Here is a 17,359-nt window from a genome sequence, read left to right on the forward strand (position 1 = left end):
TGATACAGAAGCCCATGTGTACACAATAGAAGGAAAGAAATGCAGTATTTCTTTTGACAGGGGACTCAGAGCAACATTAATTTGGGGGTTTACTGGTATATTTAGATGGACCTTTCTGATAAGGCTTACTTAGTTTTAACCTATCCTTCTCCTTTAAGGTAAACCACCCCTTTTAAATGAGTTTCAAGTGATTGTAGTATAAACAAAAAACCTGAGGTCCAACATATATAATGAAGAACAGGGGATGGATACAATACATTTCACTGAATACAGTTAAATTAATCATAATAAAATGGAAAGAGTATGGCACACCGTACAGGTGTGCCATACTCTTTCCATTTTATTATGCCAAGAACAAACCATCCACTAAAACTGATTTAACATTCAAGAAGGAGACCTATGGCAACTGTAAAATAGTTATAAGCCTATTTCTACTAGATACTGTATATTATGACCTGAATACATTAAAATCTTCATCCTTCAACTTTGTTTCATTCTGTACCTGCTCCTCATTCTCACTCTTTAATCCCTCACAACCTTCTCCGTATTTACATTTTTCACCATGCCACTGTATCCTTGTGCAGCATTGGTGTTACATTGCAGAAGTGCAGTTGTTCTATTGTCTGACCAAATAAATATGTTTTCTTTATTTTTTTTTTTTACCAGGTGACTGTGATATTCCTCCTAGACTTCAGTATGGGGAATTGACACCAGAGTTTGCCGGAAAAAACTTTACTACCGGTGATGTAGTGCAATACAACTGCCGCCCTGGTTACCTAAGAATTCCTAATACGAATAACTCAATAATTTGTTTGAGCAACTCTAGTTGGTCCACCCCTGATGTGTTCTGTCAGCGTAAGTTTTTTGTTTTTTTTTACTAGGTTAAAGATGTCTGGCATTAAGATTTTTCAAATGATCGTTGTCTATAGAATGATGTATATTTACTCACTGTAAGTTTAAACCTGAAATGATTCTGGTGTTGTTCCCCTTTAAGTTAACTTTTAGTATGACTAATTTGAAGCAACTTTTCAATTGGCCTTCTTTTTTTTTATAGCTTTTGAATTATTTGCCTTCAGACTCTTCTAGCTATTAAATGGGGGTCACTGACCTCATCTAAAAAAACAAATGCTCTGTAAGGCTACAAATGTATTGGTATTGCTACTTTTAGTTGCTCATCTTTCTATTCAGGACTTCTCCTATTCATATTCTACTCACAAATCTCTTCAGATCAATGCATGGTTGCTAGGGTAATCTTGACCCTAGCATTTAGATAACTGCTAAAGGTTTTTATTTTTCCTTTTGTTGACAAACTTATACATACAAGTAAAATGTTACTCATTTACATGAGATAGGGCATTGAGTGAACAATTGGCACGCAGTGGTTAATTAGTGGCAATGTCGACTTTACTAGGTCTACCCATAGATGTAAAGTTGGGGGGTTGGGTTCATCCACCTTATAATCAGCTTTTTAGCATAGAACAATGTTTATCTACACAGTAGTCTCATTTTATTTAATGGTGTTATGTCCTTTATTATGCATAGAAGGCATGTTATGGGAGATTTAACTGTTAAACATGGTATTTGAGCAGTCCCTCCCAGTAAATTGTCAGATAGGGGCAGTCCCAGATCATAACCCAGCTTCTAGTGCCCCACCTCTTATACATTTTACTTCCTCTAATCTGCCCACGGCTTTAAGCCTCAGAGGTGAAATGTAGATTTGGTGAATCATTTTGAATTGCACCATTCTATCTTTTGAAGATATTTAGAGGGAATGGAAATTAATCCTTATTGGAAGCAAAATCAGCCTATTGGGTTTAGTTTACATGATTTTCTAGTAGACTTAAGGTATGGAGATCCAAATTATGAAAAGATCCATTATCCAGAAAACAAGTCCCGAACATTCTGCATAACAGGTCCCATACATGTACACTCTATTACCAGCAGTGGTAATAACTGCTTTCATTACCTGCAGCCCAGGAACTGCCTCCCACTAATACATAGCACAAAATACCAAAAGTTTACAGCTTCCAAAAGTATCTATCACCTGATGGCCACTCTCTACCCTATAAATATGTTATCATGGGCTGTTCGCTACTTTAGAAAGGTCTAGTACCTGCTGAAAACGTATAATATTTACTAGGGGTTGCAGAGACCCCAAATGAAAAATATTGCGCAAAAATCAAGAACACAGTATGATTCATCACTATACATAAGGACCCACGGAATCCATTCCAAAATAAAGTTAAAATTGTATGTATATATTAAATTGTGTGTACTGTGAGTACTTACTGGTCTCTGTCAGGAGATTGATTGTTCCAGAGACAAATACAGTACTATACTGCTGGAAGTTTTTTACTTATACAAGTCAAGGAGACACAGACCATTCCAAATTGTATTTAGGAAATAAATATATATATATATATATATATATATATATATATATATATATATATATATATATATATATATATATATATATATATATATATATATATATATATATGTATATGTATGTAGACCAGCAACACTGGGAATTTTGGTGAAACAAGTAAAACATGTTTAATGTTAAGTGCATATACAGCCAAGTGAAATTTCGGTCCCCTCTGGGACCTTTCTCGGGGCCATAGATATATATCTATATCTATATATAGCTTCCAAACGAGTATCCGCACTCCAAGATCAATCTTGATAAGGGCAGGGGTACACGGTAAATCTTGCATACACCAATATTTCACAGACCAGCACTCCCTTTGATATAAGACAAACAATCTTTTATTGCATCTTTATCCAACGTTTCGGTCCCTTTTGGGACCTTTTTCAAGGATGATACAAAAAATGTGATAAAACCAAACATTAAATAACCATGTGCGTCACACCAGGCCAATCCGTGTCACTGTGCTCGCTCCACCCTTAATTGGTTAATTGGTTCCCTACCAAATACTCAAACAATTTATGTGTAAAAAAATTATTTAAAAATTATTTCTGTAAGAACATTTTTGTGCAAATGATGTAACCAACATCTTAATATGTGTTATACCGTATATACTCAAGTATAAGCCGACCCGAGTATAAGCCGAGGTACCTAATTTTACCTACGAAAACTGGGAAAATTTATTGACTCTAGTATAAGCCTAGGGTGAAAAATTACAGATCAACCTGTTCCATTGCATACCTATACTATACAGTATGAAGATCCAATATATAAATACCCCCAGAAGGCATAGCAGGATGGCACAGAAATTATTTCATGTATAAATACCCAAAGAAGGCATAGCAGGATGGCACAGAGATTACTTCATGTATAAATACCCCCAGAACTTAAGGTAGCTGGTTGTGACAATGGGCCAGGCCAGAGGGACCACAGGGTAGCAAACCAAAAAAACATTTTTTTAACTGACAGTGGGTCCCAAAATGAGTGGGCACTGTAAGTGCCAGTCAGCTTTAGAAATCAGCATTTTTTACAGGGGGCCTTGCCTTCATACTAAGGCAGATGGATAGAAAGAGAGAGAGAAAGGCAAGTAGAGATTGATAGGCAGAAAGAGAGAGAGAGAAAGATGATAGATAGACCAGGAGGAGGAGGTTAGAGAAAGTGTGCTTGAGGGTGCCTGGCTCACCTGGCTGGGGCCTGGGGTGAAAGTGTGAGGAAGTGGAACAGCTGCAGAAGCCGGTCACTCACTGTGTGCGACAGACTCAGTGCGGTCGGGTAGCACTGCAAATCCGGATGTCTCTTGGGAGGTATTTGCAGGAACAAGCGAGCATGGTGCGTAGTCTGATATGCAAACGTTCCGCGATGCGTCGGCTCCCTCTCTGCAGACTGCGAGTGGCACCCACTGATAATCCAGGAATATACGGTAATCTCCCATTGCGCCCATGGAGTCAGGACCAGCGCGTGCTGCGATGACGTCAATCAACGCGATACTTGGCTCCTTCTGAGGCGGCGCTTCCTCTATCCGCCTATTTGTACTGCTGGCCACTTCCACTTTACCGGGTGGAGGGGGGGGGTGCCCAGACACAAAGCAGGTACAAGCAGACACAAGCAGGACCCCTTTTGCCCGCTTATCAAAGCGGCCCTGGGACGGGGCAGCTAGGGGAAGATCCGGCTGGGAAAGGGGGAAGCGGCGGCACTGCCCTGACTCGAGTATAAGCCGAGGTAGACTTTTTCAGCAGATTTTGGTTTTGAAAAACTCGGCTTATACTCGAGTATATACGGTAAATATTCAATAAATACTTTTTTAAAAAACATATCTGTGCTTGTGTCCAAATAAATAATCACATAAATGAATTGTAAAACTACATTACATCCACAAGGTGTCTCCAGTGCGCTTTAAAAGTTCGTGTTACAGTGTCCTTAGTATCCAATTGTTACAAATCCTAAAGAGGGAAAAAATAAGAAACAAAATTGTGTCAATTAAAAAGACTAAATCTGTTACTGTAACCACCACATCGGTACTATTAGAGTCATCTTTCTATCTGCTGACATATATTACTGATCCCTTTCCTTTTGGTTAACCAAACGAATATATATTGCACTTCCCCACTGGGTATGATCATGTTAAAAAACAGCTCAAATTGACTTGCCCATTCATACCATTCGGACTCATACAGTTCAGCTCATAGATCCAAAAAGCCTCTCTCTGTAGTAGCTTTCTGCCAATGTCACCACCCCTGGGATGTGCTCTAATGTGTTCGATTGGCATGCATCTGAAAGATGAAGCATCATGTCTGGCTTCAGCCCAATGTTTAGCAACTGGTTGCTGGGCTATGTCCTGTTTCCCCTCAATCTTAATTCTATCAGGATTTAACGCAGCCCTAATACTCGACCGATGCATGCCAATTCTCTCCTTCAGCTGTCTTGCTGTCTTTCCACAATAGAGCAATCCACAGGGGCATTTGATAATGTATACCACCATAGTGGTCTCACAATTCATCCTCTGTCTAACCATATATTTCTTACCCGTGTGCGGGTGACAGAAGTGGGTACCTAGGATTAAAGTGCCACACATTACACATCCCCTGCATCTGAATACACCCGGTTGCATTAAGGTCCCTGAAGTACCACTTTTCTTCTCATATTTGTCACGTGGATCTGAGGGACTCAATTGCTCTTTCAAATTCTGAGCGCGGGAATAGCTGAACTTTGGTCTTTTACTGAGCTTACCTTTCAATTGCTCATCTGTGTATACCACATCCCAGATGAATCCCAAGATGAATTTTAGTGAGTATAGAGAACTTTTTAGACGTTACTGTATATAAAGGTGGAGGAGGATTACAGAGAGGATACACTAAGCCAACGGACAGAAACACCATATTACACTATGGAAGCCATCACCCCAGGCATCTTTAAAAACTCAATGCCCAAATCGCAAATGTTGTGGGTAGCCAGAATTGACAGTGAGATCTCCAAAAGGAGACAAGATCTAAAAATGATGGGTGAGAAATTTATCTCACGAGGCTACCCGAGACAATTGGTAGATACAACAAGCGAATGGGCAGAGGGTTTAGATAGAGGACAACTGCTAAGGGAAATGGACAAGACAGTTGAGCGAAATGTAAGCCAACAGAAGGGAGAGATCTATTATGTCAGCCAATACAACCCCAAAAGTAGTGGGGTGAAGAACGTAGTATTAAAATACTGGGATGTGGTATACACAGATGAGCAATTGAAAGGTAAGCTCAGTAAAAGACCAAAGTTCAGCTATTCCCGCGCTCAGAATTTGAAAGAGCAATTGAGTCCCTCAGATCCACGTGACAAATATGAGAAGAAAAGTGGTACTTCAGGGACCTTAATGCAACCGGGTGTATTCAGATGCAGGGGATGTGTAATGTGTCGCACTTTAATCCTAGGTACCCACTTCTGTCACCTGCACACGGGTAGGAAATATATGGATGAATTGTGAGACCACTATGGTGGTATACATTATCAAATGCCCCTGTGGATTGCTCTATTGTGGCAAGACCGCTGAAGGAGAGAATTGGCATGCATCGGTCGAGTATTAGGGCTGCGTTAAATCCTGATAGAATTAATATTGAGGGGAAACAGGACATAGCCCAGCAACCAGTTGCTTAACATTGGGCTGAAGCCAGACATGATGCTTCATCTTTCAGATGCATGCCAATCGAACACATTAGAGCACATCCCAGGGGTGGTGACATTGGCAGAAAGCTACTACAGAGAGAGGCTTTTTGGATCTATGAGCTGAACTGTATGAGTCCGAATGGTATGAATGGGCAAGTCAATTTGAGCTGTTTTTTAACATGATCATACCCAGTGGGGAAGTGCAATATATATATATATTCGTTTGGTTAACCAAAAGGAAAGGGATCAGTAATATATGTCAGCAGATAGAAAGATGACTCTAATAGTACCGATGTGGTGGTTACAGTAACAGATTTTGTCTTTTTAATTGACAATTTTGTTTCTTATTTTTTCCTCTTTAGGATTTGTAACAATTGGATACTAAGGACACTGTAACACGAACTTTTAAAGCGCACTGGAGACCCCTTGTGGATGTAATGTAGTTTTACAATTCATTTATGTGATTATTTATTTGGACACAAGCACAGATATGTTTTTTAAAAAAGTATTTATTGAATATTTATAACACATATTAAGATGTTGGTTACATCATTTGCACAAAAATGTTCTTACAGAAATAATTTTTAAATAATTTTTTTACACATAAATTGTTTGAGTATTTGGTAGGGAACCAATTAACCAATTAAGGGTGGAGCGAGCACAGTGACACGGATTGACCTGGTGTGAAGCACATGGTTATTTAATGTTTGGTTTTATCACATTTTTTGTATCATCCTTGAAAAAGGTCCCAAAAGTGACCGAAACGTTGGATAAAGATGCAATAAAAGATTGTCTTATATCAAAGGGAGTGCTGGTCTGTGAAATATTGGTAGATATATATATATAATACACAAAAGCCATGAATATCCTGTAAATGATATCCTTATAAACGGTGAGTTCTGATTTCATCAGTTATAAACGGTGAGTTCTGATGTCATTTCTGTCACAAGACTCACTGAAACTTGTGTATTATAATAAATAAAGTACCCCCAGTTGTAAAATATGAGGATATTAGAAGTTACCTCGGAGTTCCATGACCTGTATAAAAACACTCGGCCGTCGGCCTCGTGTTTTTATATGGTCATGAAACTCCTCGGTAACTTATAATATCCTTATATTTTACAAGAGGGGGTACTTTATTCACTATATATTGGATAATGTACCCCCTACTGTAATTTATAAAGATTAAAAGTCACAGAGGAGTTATGTGACCATATAAAAGTACGAGGCCGCAGGCCGAGTGCTTTTATACAGGTCACATAACTCCGAGGTGACTTCTGATATCTTTATAAATTTCTAGTAGGGGGTACATTATGCATTATAATCCACATTTTGTGTGGGGGTCGGCATCACATTGTCGCCGGCATCACATTGTGTTCGCCGGCGTCCGTTCCAGATGCGCGGCATCAAATTCCCACGTGCTGAATCAAATTCCGACGCGCGGCGTCAAAATTCACCGGCCTGGGGGCCCCTGTTATAAACGGCGCTTTCTGATGTCAGAACGCGCCGTTTATAAGGATATAATTTGCAGTCTGGTCCCATAGGGAAATGACCAGACTGTAGATATATATACAATGTAGATACAATATTAAAAACCGTATCCAATACCAACCATCCATAAATTATACATGGCAAACGACATCAACAAGGAGCGGATACACCTACAAGTAAAATGAGAATGGCCCCAACGTTTCGGCACCAAGGCCTTTGTCAAGGGGATTCTGATGCTTCGTTCACGCAGGCGGAAGTGACATCACATACCCGGAAGTATAGGAAGCGCGCAAACGAAGCGCCCTGTTAGTGATTGAATAGAGTATTTATATCTCTACCAAACTCTGTAAGCATCAGAATCCCCTTGACAAAGGGCTTGGTGCCGAAACTTTGGGGCCATTCTCATTTTACTGGTAGGTGTATCCGCTCCTTGTTGTTGTCTTGTTTGCCATGTATAATTTATGGATGGTTGGTATTGTATAAAGTATGCCATGTGTTTTATGGCGTTTTTCATGTAAAAAAAAAAAAAATTCTGCATAAAAGTAAAACCAGTTTCTTTCTGAACCACTCATATTCTCTAAATTGTGTTTGTTTTGAGTGTGCGAACATATGGACGAATTACACTGTTTTATTTATACATAGAAAAGGAAAATCGTTTTTTAAAAATTTGGATAAAATGGAAGCTATGGGAGGCAGCCTTTGTGTAATTAAGAGCTTTCTGGATAATGGGTTTCCTGATAACAGATCCCATACCTGTATTAATGATTGTAAACTTCTTAGTTTTCATTTTATATATAAATCTGAGAAAGCATCCCAAACAATTATTCAGTATCATATTTTCTCTTCTTGCAGTGCGATCTTGTGGGAATCCTGGAGACCTTCCAAATGGAGAACTTCATGCAGAAGACTTTTTTTTTGGCTCTAGAGTAAACTATACGTGTAATTTAGGGTAAGTTTTATGCAAAGAAGTATGTATATATATATATCTATATCTCTCTCTCTAATATCCTTATATTTTACAAGAGGGAGTACTTTATTTACTATATATATCTATATCTATATATAGAGATAGAGAGAGAGAGATATATATATATGAGAAAATGCAGAATATACCAATATCTGCTCAGAATTCATTTTCTTTATAAGCTAAATATAGTTATATAAATATATTTGGGATATATTGCTTGGAAATAAAATCTATAATTCTCCCAAGAATATTCGTGCTAGTCTGTGCAATAATATTGTTGAAGTCAACAAGTAGTTCATTGACATTACGGGGCAGATTTATCAAGGGTCGAATTTCGAAGTTAAAAATACTTGGAAATTTTTTTTTCATCGAATTTGGGTATTCTGCGCTTGAAGTAAAATTGTTCGATCGAACGATTAAATAATTTGAATTGAAGGATTTCATTGATCGATCGAACGATTTTACTTCAACTTCAAAAACTTAGAAAAATGCTCTAGAAGGTCTCCATAGGCTAACGTAGCACTTCGGCAGGTTTAATTTGGCGAAGTATTGAAGTCTAAATTTTTTTTAAAGAGACAATACTTCGATTATCAAATGGTCGAATATTTGAAGTATTTTACTTCGAATCGAAGTCGTATTATCCCATTAGATGGTTGAAGTATCCAAAAAATTACTATTTTTTTTTACTTAGAAAATTTCCTCGAATTCACTTCAACCGTTGATAATTCTGCCCCTCACTGTTTCACTGTAATGACTTTCTAAATTGTTAATCCAGCACAAAAAAAAAAAGTTGATGGGAGTTTCCATTTTTTTATAATGGTGATAAAGTAGATGTTATCTATGGTATAGTTAATTGTAAACAAAAAAAATCATATTCCTGAATAAACTAACAACACTGAGAAGTTAAGTTGAAACTAGGTAAATATGAAAAAATTTTACAGTAAGGGGCAGATTTATTAAAGGTCGAAGTTAAAAAAACTTCGAACTTCGAATTCAAAAGGACCAACCGAACGGTGGTCGAAGTTTTTTTTCGGGTCGAAGTGGGCCTACTTCGAATCGTACAATTCAAAGTAGTACTATTTCGATCTACTTCGATTCAAAGTTTTTTTTAACTTCGACCTTCGATCTCCCAAACTCCCCCAATTGCCTCCATGCAGGTTCTAGGAGGTCTCCCATAGGCTAAAACAGCACTTCGGCAGCTTTTAGGTGTCAAATGGTCGAAGTTTTAAAGAGACAGTACATGATAAATTTCAATATTCAAAGTTTTTTTTCAACTTCAAATCGAAGTTGGACTATTTGATGGTCGAAGTACCCAAAAATTAAATTGAAAAGTTGCTTAGAATTAGCCATTCTATAATATGCTGAAGGTTACCTTAAAGGTGAACCACCCCTTTCAGTTTTTAGTTTCCTCCATGGTGCTTTGACACCTTCACAGTTTCCCCTCCCTATTTTGAAAGGATTGAAGAATTGGGCTGATTAGTTTATTGTGCCAACAGTTTGAATCTTGTCCATCAGCAGTGAGGGTTGTAGTTCTAGGGAGCAAATGTCTGCAGGTAGTGTTCTAGTTTCTTCCAGAGCAGTTTGCTATCAGTGATTTTTCTTTTAAGGTTTTATCCATTTAAAATCTGTTTGTGGTACTCTGGTTAACCAAACAAGAATTTAACTTTTCCACACTTTCATCTTAGGTATAACATGATCTCAAAGTTTAATTATCGAATATGCCAAGCTGATGGAACGTGGAGTAATGGCATTCCAATATGTGAAGGTAAGGAAATAAGGAGCAGGAAGAATTTTTATGGACAAGGATACACCAATTTACTAGGGGAAAAAATCCACAAGTTCAGGAAATAAAGTGTTGTTGCACTGCAACTCTGAAATGCACAGAATAAGGGTTAAATCAAATAGAGGCTGGAAAGGGGTCAAGACAGACAGGGTACAATCATTCAGGAAGCAGACAGGAGTTAATAACCAGGGGATCAGTATCCGGAAAACGGCTTAGGCAGGAACTGTAGCAAAGAGAGCCACCTTGGGCAGGGAAAGGGGGACAAATTTGGTGGCCTTACAACATATACGCAAGTTGACATCATGATGCATGGCCGATATACACCAGTGCTGAATGACCCGGGAAACTGTCATGAGAGGGCTCATCAGTCTTCCGGAGCACCTTCGAAAAGAAAAAATTGATCTTTGTAAAGTAACTGTGTAAACATACACCCCCTTTATTATGACATGAAGGTGATTGAAAAGCACAAGTCAGGGAAAAGATATGAGAACATTTCAGTGTCCTTAAATATCATTTTGAGTTCAGGTCTTTATAAAAATATATTGCATAAAACCTTTCTTCATGTAAATCGGTGATCCCCAACCAGCAGCTCACCAACAACATGTTGCTCCAAGTGGCCTCTAAGCAGGTGCTACTTTTTGAATTCCTGGCTTGGAGGAAAGTTTTGGTTGTATAAAAACCACATGTACCGCCAAGCAGAGCTACCTGTAGGCTAACAGTCCACATCGGGGCTACTAATAGCCAATCACAGCTCATATTTGGCACCCCAGGAACTTTTTGCATGCTTATTCTTTTACATTTGAATGTGGTTCACAGATGAAAATTGTATAACTCGCGTGTCGGCATCCCCCAGTCCTCACTCTTTGGCACACCTCCTGTTGCTGTACTCCTTAACAAACTTGGCTATGTGTATAACTCACAGATGAAAATGGTTGGAGATCCCCTGTTCTAAATGCGCCATTTTCGTGATACTATGCTTTTTTTGTAGTATGTACCATTAGGTAATCCTAAATTTTCATTTTAAGACTGAATAACATGCAAAGAAGCCATGTGTGACCCATGTGCCATCACTTTTGTGTGCTGATCTGATGGATACATGCTTTGCATACTTAGAGATACATATCTTTGCTCTCTTTTTATCATGCTGTCTAAAAAAAAATCAAATACTCCAACCCATTAACATATAAATCGTGTTTTTTTTAGACTGAAAATGAATTTTGCTTGATACAAATACAATGGCGTACATTTTTGTATTTGATCCTTATACTGAATATATGTAATCTATATATAATATGTATATTTCAGTCCAGATCTGTACATCACCAGGAAGTATTATAAATGGAACATTTAGTCCACAAAAAGATGAATATAGTTTCCAGGATTCTGTGAAATACGAATGCATTAAAGGCTTAGTACTTGTTGGGGAATCCTCTCAGTTTTGCACAGAATTTGGAAATTGGAGTCATGCTTTACCATCCTGTAAAGGTATTTCACATACTTTATTCAATATTTTTTTTGATTTTAAAGAAATGTATTGTATTATGGGAAATAGCTTTAAATGTGTACCCCTCCAAGAGTTTGAAACTTATTTTATTTTTAAGATTTGGAAGGTGCCTCTGTTTACCAGTACTTCAAGGAGAATTCAACTCTAAAGTAAAAAAAAAAAAAAACCCTACCCCAGGCAATTGCACCTAAATCTGTAGTTACCCCTCAATGCAGATTCTGTTCACGGCAGCCATTATCCGGCTCTTCGGAATGAGAGTGGTGTATCGGCGCATGCGCAGTTGGAGCAATCTTCTCCTCTGCGACAACTGCTCATGCGGCGAAAGTCACGGAAATTGCCGATACGTCAATCTCATTCCGAAGATTACCGTAGAGCCGGAAGATGGCTTCCGTGAACTCCGCTGGACAGAAGTAAAGACTAAGGGGCATTTGCCCAGGGTAGCAGCTAGGCTGGGAGGGAGGGGGGGTCTATGTAGGGTTTCCATTTGAGCTTGACCCCCCCCCCTGAATATGGGAATGAATGTATTTGTAAATTTGTAATTTATTACTATGTAGGATATCCCAAGTAAGAATTGTCATGAAGATCAAAAATACCTTTTGGTGCTTAGGGTTTTGAAAATGCACTCATGCATATGAATCAGGCTGAATCTGTTGTGTCTCCCCCCACATGGTTGCAGCAGTCCAAAACTCTACCTAAAGTCAGGAGTGCAACTGTTAAAACACCAAGGGACTAGGTAGAGGTTTTTCATAAAGAGAAAAATGTTGCCATCCTGGGCCATGGTTAAAATAAATTTTAAAGGGGTCCTCCACCAAAAAAAAAAACATTTTTGCACAGTGAAAGAAATGTAACTATGCATAAATATATAAGGTGACCATATAATAAATGCTTTGATTCATTATTTACCAGTAGATGCTTCTAGCAGACACAAGGGCATCCATTCAGATTAAAAGAAAGGAGATTTCATATTAATTTTTGGAAAGGGTTTTTTCAGTTAGAGCTGTGAATTTGTGGAATTCTCACTGGCAAATATGTTGGATAGCTTTGAAAAGGGGTTGTATGCCTTTTAGCAAGTGAGACAATAAAGAGTTATTGAAAATAATTCTTAGCACAATCCCAATGCTTGGACCCCAAGATTGGATTGGACTGGTCCTATCTTGGAGTCAGGAAGGGATTCTTCCCCCTCTGAGACAAATTGCAGAGGCTTCAGATGGGGTTTTTCTTGCCTTCCTCTGGAGCAACTAGACAAAAGATAACCCTTTGTTGTATTTACTTATACCTTTAGTGTACAGATGAAGCCACTTTGGTTTGTGAGTTAAATGCGTTGGCATTCCAAAGCACGATTGTTCACAATGGGGAATGCTTTAATTAGATGGGATGCTGTGACAACATTTTCTGTGTTAAATAGGATTAGTGTCAAACACACAAACCAAAGTGGCTGCATCTTTATATGCTCTTTATAAGCTGCAATCGATTATCCATGTAATCTGGGAGTACATACATAATATAGTTGGTAAAAAATATGCATCTTTTCACACAGATGTTAAATGTGCCAATCCATCTGTCTCTTACTCAACAAGGCTATCCGGATTTAACGGCCCATATACCCTAAATTCTGCTATTACCTTTGCATGTGTTGAAGGCTTTGATCTATTTGGACCATCTACTATAACATGCAATATTGATAGTCAGTGGGAACCTTCATTGCCTGAGTGTCTGGGTAAGTATTCAATAGATGGGTTATATTTGTGATATATATTACATTATCAAAAGCAGACTTTTTAACTGAGCTTTGTTCTTGTTTGTATCATGCATAAACCCAGCCACTATAAACTTCAAAAATGTTACCTGCAACGTATTCACAAAAAGGGTTTCTGTCATGATTTTTATGATGTAGTTTATATTTCTAAATTACACTGGTTACACTACTTATAATTCACTCTACGATATAAAATGTAATTCCTGAACCAGCAAGTGTATTTTTTATTATTATTACTTGTAATATTGTGTGTTGGTAGCAGTAAAGAGTGACTGTAGATTATCAGAGCACAAGTCACATGACTGGGGCAGCTGGGAAAATGACAGTATGTCTAGCCCCATGTCAGATTTCAAAATTAAATAAATAAAATCTGTTTGCTCTTTTGAGAAACTGATTTCCGTGCAGAATTTTGCTGGAGCAGCACTATTAACAGATGTGTTTTGGAAAAAAAAAATTGTTTTCCCATGACAGTATCCCTTTAATTAGTGATTATTGGTGCATGGCACACAATGGGATATTGCTGGATGCAACTTGATGCATGCCCGCAAAGGAATGATGTTCGATTTCTAGGAAAAAAAGGAAAAAGTGATATGCATCTGAAAAGTGCACTTTGCGCTATGTGCAGAGTTTGTAAATGAGCCACAGTTTCCTACAACATGCTTTCAACAAGGGCATATTGACTTTGTTGAATATTTGTGATGATGCATTTTATGTTTATCAAAATTATGTTCTTGTCAGGTCGTTGTGGTGTTCCTCCTAGTCTTCACTATGCACAGCTCAAACCCGAATTTGGCAGTCAGATAACCTTTTCCTCTGGTATAAAAGTGCAATACACTTGCCAACTTGGGTACAACCCTGTTTCTGGCAAAGATGCCACAATAATTTGCCACAATTCTATATGGTCAACACCTGATGTGTTCTGTACACGTAAGTATATTATTTATTTTTTTTCCTTTTTAAATTAATTTTCTCTAGTGAGGAAAGGAAAATATTTTTCCATGTGATAGGTATAACTAATATTAGTTCATCCTATACAAAGAAAATTATCTTCCTTTCCTCACTAGAAAGTCCTCTGACTCAAACCTGTTTCTCTTGTCATATGCCTCTAAATTAAGTATTATCACTAAATATAAAAAAAGCAACTATCGTGGTTAGGGTGAAAATGGTTTAAAGGTGCTGAAGAGACATTTTCAATGCAAGACACTGGTGTAAAGCCTTTTTAAAACACAAGAATAAACTGTCTAAAAACCTCACTTGAGGAATAATGAGACATTCAAATTGTGGCCAACTATGCATCTAGCACATATACAACCTAATATTTCAAAACCATATATCCAAACTACCAGCCAGGTTTCGAATTGTTTAGATTTTTCATCAGTGTATTAGTGATATAGCTTCTGAGGGGGTATGATTATGAGAGCAGTTAAGAAAAGGAACCATCAACTAGATTTTTCCCCAATAACCTCTATTAAAACTGTATCTGGATCTTTAGAGTCAATCGTAAAACAGTTTGCCGCATATTATAGTAAATTATATTCTGACCCATTTAAACCCTCACAAAAGGGGATGTCACCGTTTTTCCAAGAGTATAGACTTCCATCGTTAAGTTTAGGGCATAAACAACTTATGGAAGCTCCGGTTAAGAAGAATTGATTTCTGCCATTAGCTCACTCCAACTTACTAAAACACCAGGGCCAAACAGTTTTTCTGCCATCTATTATAAAAAATGTGTTAATATTCTGGCCCCCCCCATCTTACTCAAATGTTTAATGGACTTCTCCAGGGTGCTCAGTTCAATGCAGAATCGCTCTTAGCCAATATATCACCCATCCCCAAATCCTCAATGAAACCATCAGATTGTAGCAATTTCAAGCCTATTTCAGTGTTAAATATCGATATTAAATTTCTATAGAAAATATTAGCAACAAGATTGAGCTCTTTTTTACCTCAATTGATTCATAATGATCAAGTGGGATTCGTGAGGGGTCGCCAAGCATCTGATGCTGTAAGACGTCTAGTATTATTAATTTCCAGAGCCAAATTGATATTGAAGCAAGCTATGGTTTTGAAATTGGACTTTAGGAAAGCCTTTGATTCCATCCTATGGTCATATCTGAGAACAACACTGCTCCATTGGGGATTTGGGGTTCATTTTCTGAAATGGGTTACTGCTCTTTGTACTAAACCTATGGCTAGAGTCCATATAGGCCCAATCCTTTTTGATGTTTTTCCCATTTCCAGAGGAACTCATCAAGGCTGCCCCTTGTCGTCCTTGCTCTTCAATTTAGCTATTGAACCTTTGACAATAGCGATTAGAGCTCACACCAATATTAGGGGCTTGGATCTTAAAACTCATCATCGCAAAGTCAGCCTATTCTCTGACGATGTGACATTTTTTTCAACGCAATCCATGACATCTTTACCGAACCTATATAGTTTATTATCACTATTAGGTTGCATTTCAGGATTGGAAATAAATCCAGAAAAGACCCAGGCCCTTAATGTTGGTCTTCCCCAGGATGTAGTTAAACTTTTGGCCCTCAATTTTACATTTAAATGCCAGAAATCCGCAATCTCCTTTTTAGGGATTTCTCTAACTAATAGTTATGATTCGCTATATCAAGCTAATTACCCTAAACGTTATCTTAAACTTGGGAAGATGCTAGAGGATTGGAACAAATACCACATTTCGTGGATCGGTAGGGTTTGGGCGGTCAAAATGACATTATTCCCGAAACTCTTGAATTTTTTTTAGAGTACTTCCCATCCCACTTAAGCTAAATGATTTAAATAAATGTGTCTAAAATTTCTAGATTTATCTGGAATAATAAGAATCCTAGGGTTAGCCGAACTGTGTTGTATATATCTACGTCACAGGCAGGGGAGATCCTGGCCCCTCTGCCGCCTGCCCCCTCCCCTGGCAATTCGTTCTTAAAGTACCAGGAGCAGCATTTTTGCTGCCCCTGGTACCTAGTGGGGCGCTGCCATCTGAGGCGACGGCCTCAACTCGCCACATTGGTCACAGGGAGGGTTGGGCTTACCTAATCTTAGGTGGTATTATTTAGCATCTCAACTTCCAGACTTGCATAAATGCTGTTTCACCCCCCCCAATGGGCACATATTGAAAATACTTATACATCCCCATACAATGCATCTAATTACTTATGGCTCTCTAAAGCATGCAGGCCGAAACAAATGAGCCCCTGCCTTCACCATTCTCTGTCGCTGTGGAATAACTCCCTAACTCAACATGCTCTATTGACATTATATACGCCAGCAGCTTCAATATTGGGAAACCCATTATTTCCACTAGGGACTTCTAAAAATCAGGTGAAATCCCTAATTACACCTAGAGGACCTTACACCTTGGCAGGTCTTAAAGATAATTTTAATCTGCCGGATTCTGAGAGTTTTCGTGCGCTTCAAATTCTCCATTTTATTGGCACATGTTGGAAAATAGGCCCACCTTATGAGAAGCTTTATTCCTTTTATGAAAAATGGTGTATAGGGGGAACTTCACAGAGAGGAGCTATTTCTCTCTTATATAGGCAATTTGATACTCCAACCAGAATCCTAGAACGCCAAGATATTGGGCGTTCTCTCACTGAGCAGGAATGGTTGAAGACATGGGATAATAATTGGAGAAGTTCCATCAATACAGTTATGTTGGAAGCAGGATACAAAGTATTGTTTAGATGGTACATGACTCCTGCTCGGATAGCCAAGATTTACCCACATGCTAATGGTAATTGTTATAGAGGTTGTAGCCTCATAGGCACTAT

The 17,359-nt window shown here is 38.2% G+C and overlaps 1 protein-coding gene across 4 annotated transcripts in view; it reads left to right on the forward strand.

Moving 5' to 3' along the window:
• Positions 1-17,359, forward strand: part of c4bpa.L (complement component 4 binding protein, alpha L homeolog) — a 43,593-nt gene that overhangs the window by 13,160 nt on the left and 13,074 nt on the right. For all 4 annotated transcript variants that reach the window (XM_041582050.1, XM_018246567.2, XM_018246569.2 and 1 more), the window contains 6 exons: positions 667-855; positions 8,420-8,516; positions 10,220-10,299; positions 11,623-11,802; positions 13,359-13,538; positions 14,316-14,504. In XM_041582050.1, coding sequence (XP_041437984.1) covers positions 667-855; positions 8,420-8,516; positions 10,220-10,299; positions 11,623-11,802; positions 13,359-13,538; positions 14,316-14,504 — 915 coding nt within the window. The remainder of the gene's footprint in view (positions 1-666; positions 856-8,419; positions 8,517-10,219; positions 10,300-11,622; positions 11,803-13,358; positions 13,539-14,315; positions 14,505-17,359) is intronic.

The sequence above is a fragment of the Xenopus laevis genome, chromosome 2L, assembly GCF_017654675.1.
Source record: "Xenopus laevis strain J_2021 chromosome 2L, Xenopus_laevis_v10.1, whole genome shotgun sequence".
In the NCBI taxonomy this organism is placed as follows: Eukaryota; Metazoa; Chordata; class Amphibia; order Anura; family Pipidae; genus Xenopus; species Xenopus laevis.